The 13,995-nt window shown below is 33.7% G+C and overlaps 1 protein-coding gene across 3 annotated transcripts; it reads right to left on the bottom strand.

Annotated features, from left to right (window-relative positions):
* Positions 1-712: 712 nt before the first annotated feature.
* On the bottom strand, positions 713-13,995 carry LOC107441439 (phosphoserine phosphatase). Of its 3 annotated transcripts, none has more exons than XM_043038829.3 (6): positions 13,825-13,995; positions 10,610-10,787; positions 8,240-8,374; positions 5,635-5,780; positions 3,007-3,155; positions 713-863 (listed from the first exon to the last, which is right to left on the bottom strand). In XM_043038829.3, exons 2-6 carry the CDS (start codon positions 10,750-10,752, stop codon positions 753-755), a joined length of 684 nt encoding a protein of 227 aa, XP_042894763.1. In that variant the 5' UTR covers positions 10,753-10,787; positions 13,825-13,995; the 3' UTR covers positions 713-752. The 3 variants fall into 3 exon arrangements, with proteins under 3 accessions (XP_042894763.1, XP_042894762.1, XP_087007030.1); XM_043038828.3 differs by having other exon boundaries at positions 10,610-10,782; positions 13,825-13,965; XM_087150904.1 differs by lacking the exon at positions 8,240-8,374 and having other exon boundaries at positions 10,610-10,782; positions 13,825-13,965.

Below are 13,995 nucleotides of genomic sequence, written 5' to 3'. Positions count from 1 at the left end.
ATGGAGCCTTCGCCTTCCAAAAAGGTGAACCATGCTCGAATCCCGGCGATGGCTGGACCATATGAATTCCGCATCCGACTTGCCCCCTTGCCGTCAGGCTAATCGTGGGAGGCTCTCGTAGTCTTCCTCTCCTTGTAACTCAAATGCGGGTTAGTTCCATCAAAAAAAGTCCTCCGCAAATGCAAATGTCTCCCAATACTTGATCCATGAGTTTCCATATCTTTTGAATTGGGTTCAAAATTACAAGGCTACGGAGTTGAACACTAGTGGTCGTGAACCCGCAAATTTGGTCGACTGTTCAACGACGGTTATAAAATAAAAAAATATAGCAGGTGAAGGTTACTTCGTAATGCATTCAATTTATGTGTAATTCACATAAAATTTTCGGGACTTATTAGAAAAATCTGGCAAATTAATGGCCACACCTTTTGTAATAAAAAAACTCTTTTGTTTAATATCAAGATATCGTGTGAAACCTGGTACCATTTCTTTGTAAGTCGATATTTTTAAAATTGTTTAATTTTTTTTTCCTTTCGAAATCTTTGAAATAGCCTTGGCAAATATTACAAACTTAATACGATGGAAACGGCTTCCTAAAATGAAAATTGTGGTGGACAGCTAACTCACAGAATTGAAATGTTTCTAAATAAATCCGAGTATTTATGTGGGTCTGTATCGCTTGATAAATAAGGAAGCGAGACTTATTTTATTCTTTTTTTTTAAAAAAAAGCTTTATTTTTAAAAAGATTGTGTTACATCCGCCTGATCTCAGTCAGAAGTTCGTTGAAACTCGTGACAAACCATTCAGATTTCTCTTTCACTCTGTCCCTTACCTGGTTGCCACCAAAACCAATGAAACCTTCCTGCAAATAAAACAGAGACAAATAAAATCAATAAGATTCTTCTTGGAATTTTTTTAAGAAAAAAGAATATTTTTATCAAAGAGAAAACTTTATAGATTCGCTAGATTTTACCAAACGGAAGTGGAATACTATGATTGATAGCTTCCGGCTGTATTCCAATGCTCATAAATTTATCTGCATTATATATTACATTCTTCGTTCTTATTGTACAGTATTTTATTTAATACAAATAAAACACTCAAACGAAAAAGCCTGTAATTTCTTAATTGATGCCATAACGTTTTTAACATATGTCATCCAACAATAGCCAAGCAACTAGCCCCATTTTTAGATCTCAATCTTTTAAAGGTAAAAGTATGTATGCTACGTCGTTTTGAGCCTGTTTGGGCGACGTGGACAACGCCTGAGCTGAGCTAATATACCTCTCTCCGAACTTCCAAACCACAACCAACAAAAGGAAGTTTCAGCCACGATAGATATAACGTGAACTTTAACCCTTAACCGATTGCAGAACCTTTTACTCACTTTACTCGTATTATGTTTTCAATACAAGTACAGTGAGCAAAAACAGAACACTTTTATTAATTTTTATCTAAGGATCGTATTTTCAAGCTCTAAGACTTAATGGTTCAAAGGCGTAAGCTGAAATATGCTAAATAATTTTTCCAGGAGACATTTTAAAATTTGAAATCAGACACAAAATTGTACTTTTTCTCAATAAGCATCCCTAATTTTCTACTGATTTTGATTCTTGATTCTGAATATATGAGGGGGGTGGTCACATTCAGGAAAATATGGTTCCAATAGTTTAGGCAGGAGAACAATCGAGTGTTCAGACCACTTCTTGACAATTTCATTGTTTGCATATTTCATAGAAGCAGCATTTTTAAACTTTTATTTCTCAAAAACTATTCAATCGATTCCTATAAAATTTTGGATTTTGTCATTTTAAATTGCGCAGCGTAAAGTAATGTAAAAATCTGCATTCCTAACGATTCAATTGGAAAATTACGAACGAATTGGTAAATTAAATAATAAATAATTTAACTTACCAATTTTATTAACATAATAACTTTTTACATGGAGTTGTATTTGGACAAACTAATTAAAATTACATGCAACAACTTTTTATTTACTTCATGTTTGTAATCATGTTTGTAATGAGAGAAATACACAAAAAGTTAAATGGTCCAAACTTCTAATCTCTCTCCTGACTAAAATATTGTGGACATATATTTAAGATTGCGCATACCTCCTTTCGCAACATTGCGAGGGTCAAGAATCAAAATCATTAGAGTCAGCACTATACTCTGTTGCAAGTTAATAAAAAAGCCATTATTCCTATTGAAACAGCCTGTTTGCATCTGAGTACTCGCCAAATAAATATCAAGCTCCCAACGCGAACGAATATCAAAATTGCCAACTCTTGAACCGACTGAAATCGTGAGAAAAATGATGAAAACAGAACTTATTGAATAATCAATTAACAAGCAATAAGAAGTACTGAAAATTAAATCTGAAAATTGTAACAAATATACGCTATCCTATTAGCATTTTTCAAAAAAACTGATGAAGGAATAATAAAAATGGTTTCTTGCAGACGATTTTGTTCTACAGTGAAAAAAGTAAAAATTCCTTATTTCACATTTGATTTCTTAAAGGCATGTTAGCATAAGACGCGCCATTTTTAGTGGTCCAATCAAATCCAATGCTCTTGAAACTTCGCATAGTTGTTTCCTTTTCAAGAAAGATTGTTCTCCTTATTTATCTAAATATGTCGTCAAGTTTAGGGTTCCCGTAAAACTTCGAAACTATAACCTTTTTTTTATAATTCTGTGGTATATGTCGTGAAAGGTAGCACGAATTAAATTTCTGTTTGACAGGTTTAACTTTTAAAAGCTTTTAAATTGTTTGCATATTTGTACAATATAATTTGATAATGAAATCAGAGCATTAAAATCGGCAGTTATTGCGAAGAAATCCGATCATCCGAGCAAAAGTTATCTAGGGTGATATAATTTTTATATTTTTTGCTCTCTCTACAGCGACATATATTCTTTACATATTCAACGATGTTAATCAGAAGAAAAAAATTGAACTCGTCTGAGACTGATTCGTATTAAGAATAGTATATTATACGAACGGCAGGAGGACAGGCAGTGAGATCAGTTGCGCCGTCTCCAATCATGATGACGCAACGGTAACCAAATCTGTGTTTCAAGTAGGCGATGACCTCCGCTTTGCCTTCTTGGTGGGAAGTCGGCTCATTCTCATCAAATCCAGCGAACTCACCTGAAAAACGCAACATGCCATTTACAAAATAATAATAATACAGTGAATTCGCGATAACTCGAATCTGATAGGACTGACGAAAACTTCGACATATCGGAAGTTCAACTTACCGTTAGTTTCGGTTTTGGACTTCCAAAATATTGTCGGACTATTTAATTAATGCTTATTAATTACAAATCTTCTAAATGCTTACAATATTTAAGATCATTTTTCTGACAAGCCATTTACGATAAGACTGTTTGAAGCACTTTATGATACCCTGGTCCATCGGCTGCAACTTTGCTGTTGTGTTTGGAGGGAGAAACTGCAAGTTTACTGCTTTCAAATTAGGTAGATCACTATGCGCTGTGCATTTATCCATAAAGAGTATCAGTTTTCTTTTCTTAGCGAAGAATTTCCGATCCAATTTTCTTACATAGTCTTCAAATAATACTGATGTCATCCAAAACTTTTTGTTAGACTTGTAATCCAAAGGATACGTTTTTACATTCTTGAAACATCGGGGATTTCGGTATTTTCCGATAGCAAGTAAGGGCAATTTCTCCGTCCCAGACGCATTTCCTCCAACTAGGACAGTCAAACGTTCCTTGCTCATTTTACCCCCTGAGCAGTTTTCATCCTTAAACATCATAGTCTTATTTGGAAGACATTTAAAAAATAAACCCATTTCATCAATATTGAAAACATAATTTTAATTGTATCCTTGAAGTAAATTTGGTAACGTTTCATTTAACCATTGTTCACATACTTCAAGAGGGACAGCTTTAGCTTCTCCATGAAGAGTGCGAAAGACATTGTGTGTGTGTTGCAAAGGAAGGGACAAGATATCAGCTCCTAGGTTTTTTTTTCTTGCTTCAAAAGATCCAAAAAAAATCGAATTAAAGGGAGTAAAATTCGGGTAATCGAGAATAATTAACATGAAATTGGAGATAAAAGGGTCGGGACCTCATAAAAAAATCGAGTTATCGTACTTCGAGTTATAGCGAATTGACTGTAATAAAGTGATGATTTTTTACACTCATAAGTAAAGAGATCGTGTTTCAATGTTTAGAACGATGCAAAATCCGATATGTATTATTATCGCTGTATTCAGCCTGTTGGAAAATAGTACTAATTCACAAAAATATAGTGATATGCAAGACTAAAGTGACAAAAAATTATGTTTCATCCAATTTATGAATCATTAATTTATGACGTTGTTTTAGGTCTGTTGCGAAGTTGTGATAATTCACAAAAATATATATATTCATGAATCCGATTTGTGTTCCCATAAAACTCATAAGCCTATTGTGAAATAGTGATATAGCATAAGACGCTGAGAAAGTGTGTTTCAAGTTTCATTCAATTCATAAATCCGACGTGTATTATTATATATATTTTTTCTTTGGTTGTGGATTGCATTTAGCAAAAACATATCTACGAATATAATCTAAATTTAATTTTTGAAAAATTGTAGTCTTAGATAATGTAATATATAATTGTGAGTTTTGCTTGCTTCATTAAAATTAAACTTCAAAAATCCAAATTTAAAAATAAAAAAAAATCATTGGCTCCATTTCTTGTTGATCCGGAATGAGCACCATAAGCTAGTGTAAACGAAGTAATCCACTCACTGGCTATAAAGCAGCAATGACTACTATATTGTCTAGTTTGAGCCATGATGGCTCAGGGGATTGAGCGTTCGCCTTCCAATGAGGAGAACCGGGTTCGAATCCCGGCGATGGCTGGTCGATACGAATTCCGCATCCGGCTTGCACTGACAACAGTGCTGCCGTGAAATATCCTCAGTGGTAGACGGATCATGAGTTAGAGTCCCCTTTGCCGTCAGTCTAACCGTGGGAGGTTATCCTCTCCATGTAACGCAAATGCGAGTTAGTTCCATCAAAAAGTCCTCCACGAAGGCAAATTTTTCACAATACTTGATCCAGGAGTTTCCTTGTCTTCTGGATTGGGTTCAGAATTACAAGACTACGAAATTGAACATTAGCTGTCGTAAAACCAAAAATTGGATCGGCTGTTCAGCGACGGTTATAGAAATATATATATATATATATATATATATATATATATATATATATATATATATATATATATATATATATATATATATATATATATATATATATATATATATATATATATATATATTAATTTATTTTTTGAATAGATGGGTTCCAAATACTTTCGAACCAAAGTCGAATTAGAATCCAATAGTTATGGGCCTGACATCACCATCATTTCAATAATTTATCAAGTCAGTTTTAATTGTTGTAGCCATTTTGAAACGGTTTTCATTTAAAGTGTGGCGCCATCTCTCTCAAAAAAAAGAAACAAAAAAAAATACGCTTGAGCTAGTTTTGAGTTGTCATGTTACTTTATTGCGCAACTCAGTATAATAGAGTTCATTGGCAGAAAAAAATAACAATAATAATATTCCTTATGATTGCCTTTAAAAATAAACTCTTCAGAGAACTCTTACCATTGAAGTAAAATTTGAGACTGTTGGCAAAAACATTTTTGACGGGAATCTCAAGAATGTTAGCGACTGGATCGATGATGGCATGGAAACCTCCAGACACAAGATACACACTGACTCCTCTGGCATGAAGTTCAGCTACTAATTCTCTGAAAGGAACAATTGCATTTACACCAAATTCGTTTACTCTTTGGACAACAAGGAGGAACAATCCTCAGTCAAAAGTTTTGATGGTTTTCCATTGATGAACCAACATAAGCAACCATAGGAATTCGAACTGATTTATGAGGGTCCAGCATAAAAATAGCAATTTGTTTTGATGGTTTGTTCATGGTGAACGAACAGAAATTTCCATCATAGTTTCTTAGAAATCAAATGTTGGAACGATCATGAACCACCATCATCACAATGTAGGAATTCTGACTGATTTATGATGATCCAACATTTAAAAAAAAATTGTTTTGATGGTATATTGCTGATAATCAACAAGAATTCCCACTAAACTATCATGAAAATGTACAGTTGGAACCATCGATCATGAACCTTCACGGATCACCAAGGATTGTTGATCCATGAGAATCAAACTTCTCTTGATGGTTAGCCATCATAGTATTAAAGTATCATTTTCTATCATGGAATGATGGACGTTTGTTGGCATATAAAGCCATGAACACGTAATGGAAAATGTTGGATGATGGTGACCATCATGAATGCTGGAGGTAGGACCATCATGAATCAAACTGAAACAAACATAAACCATCAAATTTTTTGAAGGGACCATCAAGAATTTTGACTCGTGATTACATAGGAATAGTAAAAACTCATTTCGGACTTCGCTAAAATTGGTACATTTCTTAGACGCCAATTGTGTTTAATAAAATTTAAAAGTTCCTTTAACTATTTCTAGCTCTATTTCATAAAGTTCCAATAACTATTATTATTTCTCTGATTGGTCGAGAGCCTAAGTTTGCGAAAATAAAATCATACAAATATTTTCCGCATAGAGTTAACGTGGGGTAATTGGTAAGGTATTGATATATATGACGGAATCCTCAAAGTTATAGATAATGATTATAGGTATGTTCTTTTTCTTGCTTTTGAAAGTAATCTTACCTGTTCAAATTATATATTGTACGCACAAATGATAACAATGAAATATTTTAAAAAGCTGCTACTGTACAAAAGAGTTGTAAATAAAATATCGCGTGTGACTTACAAAAATCACGTCTCGACTAATTTTCCAGGTATTAAGTTTATTTTATATAAAATTTATCTTAAAATGTGTTGCAAGAATTTCTTATAAATGTTTAAGTAAAAGAGACGAAAAGTCGGTGGTTACAGCACAAACAATTAAATGCAAACAGAAGTCGTCCCGCAGTGGACTGATCGTTAAGACACGGTTCCCAGCAGATCACCGAAGTCAAGCGTCACTGGCTGCGGTCAGTGTGCGGGTGGGTGACCACTTGGATCAGCCTGCGTAGGGACCGAGGGTGTGCGGTATGGGTCCTCGTTTAACTGTTCTACCGTAAAGAGCTCGACTTCGCGTGCAGGTCGTCGGGCTACCGAAGCGGGGGGTGCCATCCCCTCTGCAGAGGATCAAAATTGCGATGGCATGTCTTCGGATCATCCTCAGGGATGTTTCCCAGACCGTCGCCAATAGCCATTGTGCAGCTCTAGTGCGACGTAAATGAACAACAACAACAGCAAACAGAAGTCGGTGATCAAAAAACAATAACATCAAATAAACCACTGTAGCTGTGATGGCTCAGAAGATAGAACGACGCTTGCCTTCCAATGAGGTGAACCGGGTACGAATCCCAGCGATGGATGGTCGATACGAATTCCGCATCCGGCTTGCGCCAACGACGGTGCTGACGTGAAATATCCTCAGTGGTAGATGGATCAAGGGTTAGAGTCCTCTTGCCGTCAGGCTAACCATGGGAGGTTTTCGTGGTTTTCCTCTCCATGTAACGCAAATGCTGGTTAGTTCATCAAAAAGTTCTTAACGAAGGCAATATTTGTTCCAGGAATTCCCTTGTCTTCTGGATTCGGTTCAAAATTACAAGGCTACGGCGATGAAAATTATTATTCGTGAACTCAGAAGTTGGGTCGGTTGCTCAACGACAAATATAATAAAAAAATATATTTTTAAAAAAATTTAAATTTTTAAAAAAATAAGCCTCTTATTTTTCATTTGCTTTCTTTAAAAAGTGTATGAAAAAAAGTCATGCAACTCATTTTAAGATTAACTTAATATAAAATAAACATAATGCCTGAAAAATGAGCCGAAACTAGTTTCCCTGGCATTATGTGCCTGATTTTGTAACTTAAAATATCGTCTGTACTAATTAATTAGCATAATTGAATTCATCCTCTCGAGCCATTTAGATGAAGTTCTAGAACGTGAAGATCCAATCATTAGATCAAAAGTTAATCATGATAGTCTATTTTTTTTTTATTTATTTATTTATTTATTTATTTATTTTTTTTTTTTTTTTTGTCTTACTGTACATTAATCCGAAAATCTAATCAAATTTTGAAATTGCATGGAAAATGGTAACAAAAAAATTTTCTGGCTACAGAAACGCCTGAAAAAGAAACAACTTACTTGATGCCAGGAGTAAGACGCGGTGGATGACTTCTTAAAAAGTCATTAAATAAATCTGTAGTTGGCTGGATTATCTCCAAACGTTTCGCCAAAGCTTCTCTAAAAGTCATTCCACCACGCATAGCTCTTAGAGTTCTGAAATTTTAAAAAATTCGAAATAACTTATATAGTTTTTACCCATTGACAAAATGGGTCTTGTTTTAGGTTTTGTGGCGCGCGCACTTTATTTGGACGACATCACACTTTCCAACTGTGTTCAAGAGTAATAGTAAACAGTGAGCATGAGTCGTCATTGCATGCGTTGCTGGGGCGATCGCTGCTGTTTGATAATTTTTTTTAGAATTCTTTTTTCTTTCTTTTAATTTTCACCAGCAGTCATTCTTAATGTATTTACGTAATAAGTTAAAGTGGCTGGGTGGCGCAGTTGGTTTGTCGTCGGCCTTCTGAGCCCAAGTCTGCGGGTTCGATCCCCGGCCCAGACACCGGATTTTCGGGATGCAGAAAATCCTCAGCGGCCATGTTGTATGATTATGCGGCATGTAAAAGATCCCTGGAGTGCCTTATTGGCTCTTGGCAGTTCCGGCAAAATTAAATTCCTAGTGCAACGGTATCTCACCCATTGTGGTGGTCCTGAAAGAGTGGATACCACCTCTGGAGAACGCACTAGGTCTACTCATCGGCAAGACCGATTGTGCAGCTCATTGGAAATAAAAAAATTAAAAAAATTAAAAATAAATAAAAATAAAAAAATTAAAAAAATTTTAAAAAAACTTAATAAGTTAACGTATTTTCATAAAAGTTTTATTATTAACTTATAATTACTGCCTTGGCGATGATTTTAATATAAATATGAATACTGAAGAAGGAAAAATGTTTTGTGATGTCTTGAAACACGTATATAGCCAAGATTTGAAAACCAATCCGACGACAAACATCAATGGAGACAGTTTTTGCAAACCATGATTTGAAATGTTGTGTCGTTTATCGGAGTCAAACAAGAAAAAAAAAGCATTTGACCAATGGGTAACCAGTAATCGTAATAAAGCGATAACGATTTTTTTTTTTTAATATTTTTACTTGTTCAGTGAATATACAGGCAAATACAGTGATCGGAAAAAAATCGAGTAACAAATTGATGAGAACATGCTAGATGCGGATTAGATTTGATGTAGAACATGCATTAATGCATAATTTTGTTGAGAAGAGTATTTGGCACCTTATGCTACCTTAGTTTGATTTGATACTTTGATTAGGTACCTTAGTTTGATTTGAATACCTTGAAATTCTGAAAAAGTTTCAAACAATTTTCTAAGTATTTATGGTAACTTTTAAGACAAATCTCAGAAATATAAGGGAGGTTTCACAAATTTTATTTTGTATTTTAAGACAAATGAAATTACCCTACAATAGTTGACCGGGTACAATAATTGAATTTGTGTAAGTAAACCCACTGGTCATCGATCGGCCCTATTGCATCAAGGACAATGCTGCCGAAGGCAGCAGAAAGTATCGCGGGGCCGCGAAGCAGTGATTTCGTGCAGATGAAGGGAATCGTGGAATTGCGAAGCGATAAGTTCATGTTGGCGGGACAGCTGGTCATTGCAAACCGCAATTGATAGAATAAACTTTAAGCATGCTAAACTTATAAACTAAGATAAATGAAATAATAACGTTGAAAATGCTAAAAATGTCCTAGTATCAATTCTTGAAGCGCGTCCATACATTCGTTTATTTGAACACGTGATACAAAGATTTAATTTTATATTACCAAAAATATAATTGCATTCTTTTGTAAATATTATTGTCATCTGGGCCTCAAAATCGGACAGTAAAACGTACAAAAATAAATAAATAAAAAATATTCTAAATTATAAGTTGTGATCGCCCTATTACGATCACTGGTTACCCATTGGTCAAATGCTTTTTTCTTTCTGGATTGGACACCATTAAACGCCACAACATTTCATATCATGGGTTGCAAAAACTGTCTCAATGGATGTTTGTCGCCTGATTTGTTTTCATATCCTGCCTATGTACGTGTTTCACAAAATACTTTTCCTTCATCAGTATTCATATTTACATTGAAATCACCGTCAAGACAGTAAATATAAGTTAATGATAAATAGAAGATAAAAATACTTTAACTTATTATTATGTAAATACATTAAAAATGCCTGCTAGTGAAAATAAGAAGAAAAACAGCAGCGGTTGCAATAGCAACACATGCAATGACGACGTATGCGCACTGTTTACTATTTCTCTTGAACGCTGTTGAAAAGTGTGTGCACGCCATCAAATCCAAACCAAGACCCATTTTGCCAATGGGTAATTAAAAATAATAAAAATAAATAAATATAATAAAAGCCTTACAGTTCAACTACTTCCTTTTCTTTGTTGGCAAATTTGGCAATTTCATCAATTGCTTCATCCATGCAGACAGTAGAATCGACGTCGAAGCAGACAGCGTCCGCAGCTCTCCACAAATTCCGCACCCTCGCTTCATTCACAGACATTCTCTCCGAAATATCCTTCTCTCTGCGTGTCTCTTCTTAAACAAGACAATAAAATGTAAGAAAAAAAAGCTTAATTTGCAAAACATAATTCCTTTCAGTATCATAGTAGGCTATAGTAAAAAAACAAAGGCAACTTAGCAAAAACAGAAACAACCCAAGGGTTTAAACATAGCCTCTATAGGCTTGTGAACATGGCTTCAAAAACTATGAAGATAGAAATAAAAGTCGACATGCATTCGAAAATAGCCACCCATTCTCAAGACTTTCCAGACGTGAATGATCAGACTTGAAAATGTGCGCCTATTTTTGAGCGCTTGAAACATATCTACTTTTATTTCCAGCTTCATATTTCTTGAAGCCAGTGAAGTTTTGAAATCAAGTATATCTTGCCGAGTCAGCCTCTTAGAATTATGTTTTTATCCGTCTACAGTAATTAATTAGAAAATTAAGATCTACTAGTAGAACCAGAAAAATAGCATTTTATTACATGTAAATCCAATCATTAAGTTAAAAAAAAGTTAGTCAGGATGTTCCTTCATTTAATTGTGTGAACAATTAAAGAACCGGTAACTTTGATGTCTGATTAGCTTTAGAAAGTTTATAAGCAAAGTCCGATAAACGTTATAAAGTACCTAAGTGATATCTGATAAATCTTAGAAAGTTCATAAGCGATATCTGAATAACCTTATAAAGTTTATAAGTGATATTCGCTAAACCTTATAAAGTTTGTAAATGATAATCAGTCTTACGATTATTATCCTTAATTAGCCTTATAAAGTCGATAAGCGCCATCTGATAAACCCTTTAAAGTTAATAAACTAATATCTGATTAAGCATATAAATTTCATAAGTGAATATCTGATAAACCTTTTACTGCTTATAAACAAACATCCGATAAACCTTATAAAGTTTAGAAGCAAATATCTGATTGACCTTGAGTCTGTGTTATTGATAGTAATAAAACATAAGTATTCACTGGAACAGATAGACTAGGACAGTGGTCCTAGATAGTGTTCCGCGGAACCCTTGAGTTCCATAAAAATGTTAAATGGGTTCTGAGAACAAGATAATGAATGAACAAGATAATGGGTTCTGAGAACAAGTTTTTTAAAATAGTTTTTTTTTATATATATTTGAGACCTATAATTATTCATGCCCATATCTTTTTTCGGTTGCATGAGATTTTTTTAACAAATTTTAGATACTTTCGTAGTGCTGATTTCAAATCTGTAATCGTTTTCTCTCTCCAAACTACTTTTTTTTTTTCAAAAATGACATCTTAGTTTAATTTTTGGTTGAAATGTACAAGTTAATATAACAGGGGACTGCATTGATGTTGTGACAAACTTCTGGGGAAGCTAGGGCACATAATCGAGATTAAAGCTGCATAGGAACCCGAGCCAGAAAGTATAGTCATACGCAGCTAGGGGCTCTTCTCTATTATCAACTGTTTCTTTGCGTGCTTCTGAACAGGTCGCAATAGGGGACTTGCCTCTAGCCGCGTGCGACGACATTTCCGGGTATAGGTTCGTATGCAATTTTAATCCTGATGATATGCCCAAATTCCCCTTAAAGTTTGTCGCAACATTTACGCGACCTTCTGTTATACAACGTTTTTAAACTTGTACATTTCGACAAAACATGAACAAAAAATTTCTTTAAAAAAAATCTGTAGCTTTAGGAGCAAAACTATTTTTAGATTTGAAATCACCACACCCGAATTAGTAAGATTCAGGTATCTAAAAAGGCAACAAAAAATTTATTAGCCGGTGTTATTCATTAATTACTTATTATTTAGGTAGCCTTTACGAAATTATTTAAAGTAAAATGCTAATAAAAAAAAGTAATGAAAATATTTTTTCAAACAATGTATATAATTTTTCTAATTACAACGTATTGAATTAGTAATGAAAAGGACATGCATTTATAAAAAAAATGCATTAGTATTTCTCATAGTGTTTTTTGAATCAAAATAAAATAACGAAATTTGCTGTAAAAAAGAAAGAATTAATTTCCGAAAATAGTTTAAATAACGGAAAATCGGAAATAATAAATAATATCATTTTGGGTTCATAAACCGTAAGAGAGGAAAGGCAGGACTAAGATTATTTTCGACGCTAAAATCGCCAAAGGTTAATGAAACTGAATTAGAATAACTAAAAAAGTGGGATTTGTTATTATTTTTGTAAATGAATCGGTAAAAAAAAATAAAAAAAGACTTTTGAATTAATGCTAAAATGAAATATAATAAACTTCTTATTTTTAATTTTGAAATTATTAATAAAATAATTGGATTATAAAAAGATTTTTTTATAAAATAGTATAAAAGAGGGAAATTTCTGAAGAAAATATCAGTTCCTATGCTGCGCCGCGCTAAACATTCGCCACCTCGCCAAATGAGATCAAATTTTAAATTTGGCGAATAAAATTGTGTTTTGGCGAATGATTTTTTCCCCTGGAAAGAAAAATATATATCTAACTCGATCCTCAAAATGAATTGTTCGAAACAAATAAGTATTTTTCGTTCGATTGCAGAAATTTTCGGTAGGTGCGCCACATAACCAATTAGAAATGGGTTCAAATAATATAAGCCTGAAAGAAACTACCGCAAAATAGTTTCCTATGGAAAAAAAACTCATCATAAAAAAAAATTTTAAGATTTGCCTCTGGCGAAAGAAAATTAGAGAATACTTTTGATATTTAGTTAATTTACAGGCTAATAATTTGAAATCCTTCACGCGGGCCCTGCTTATGGAATGCAGCAAATTGTTCAACAAAAAAAGAAAATATATATATATATATATATAAAAAGGATAAAAAGAAATTTGCGAAATGACACAGAAAAATGTATTTTTACATTTTTCTTTGCATTTATTACTACTGTTTTACACTGGCATTTACACAGAACATTTCTGTATTAGCCTACCAGATACTTCTCCATTGTAGTAGTGCTCTAAATTTCTCCCCCCCCCCTGAAATATATGCTTTCATAAACCGAAAACTTTACTAAATAAGAATGCCAAAAAGCGATTAAAAGAACAAATAAAGTTTTGTACTAAAAGAATGACTCACCAAAATCTGCGGGGCTGTTTTAATGCTTTCATCTATGGTCACAGAGGTACAAGGAGTGTCATATTTGAAAATAAGTGATTACGCAACAGAAAGAGCTATTGACACTGGAATAACGTCACTTCATTAAGCAAGTTCGTCACACTTGGCAGGTGGAAAGTTTACCCGTTTCGT

This window comes from Parasteatoda tepidariorum, chromosome 9 (assembly GCF_982258835.1).
Source record: "Parasteatoda tepidariorum strain Cologne lab strain chromosome 9, Ptep-v5.0, whole genome shotgun sequence".
Lineage (NCBI taxonomy): Eukaryota > Metazoa > Arthropoda > Arachnida > Araneae > Theridiidae > Parasteatoda > Parasteatoda tepidariorum.
This window is presented reverse-complemented; position numbering and strand designations above follow the sequence as displayed.

Bases quoted from the DNA above. Each gene is read 5' to 3' on its own strand.
- LOC107441439 (XM_043038829.3), bottom strand. From the start codon at position 10,752: ATGTCTGTGAATGAAGCGAGGGTGCGGAATTTGTGGAGAGCTGCGGAC. The intron at 8,375-10,609 runs GTAAGGCTTTTA...TTAAAATTTCAG, and splicing joins GAAAAGGAAGTAGTTGAACT to AACTCTAAGAGCTATGCGTG. The intron at 864-3,006 runs GTTCGTATAATA...TTTTATTTGCAG, and splicing joins TCACTGCCTGTCCTCCTGCC to GAAGGTTTCATTGGTTTTGG.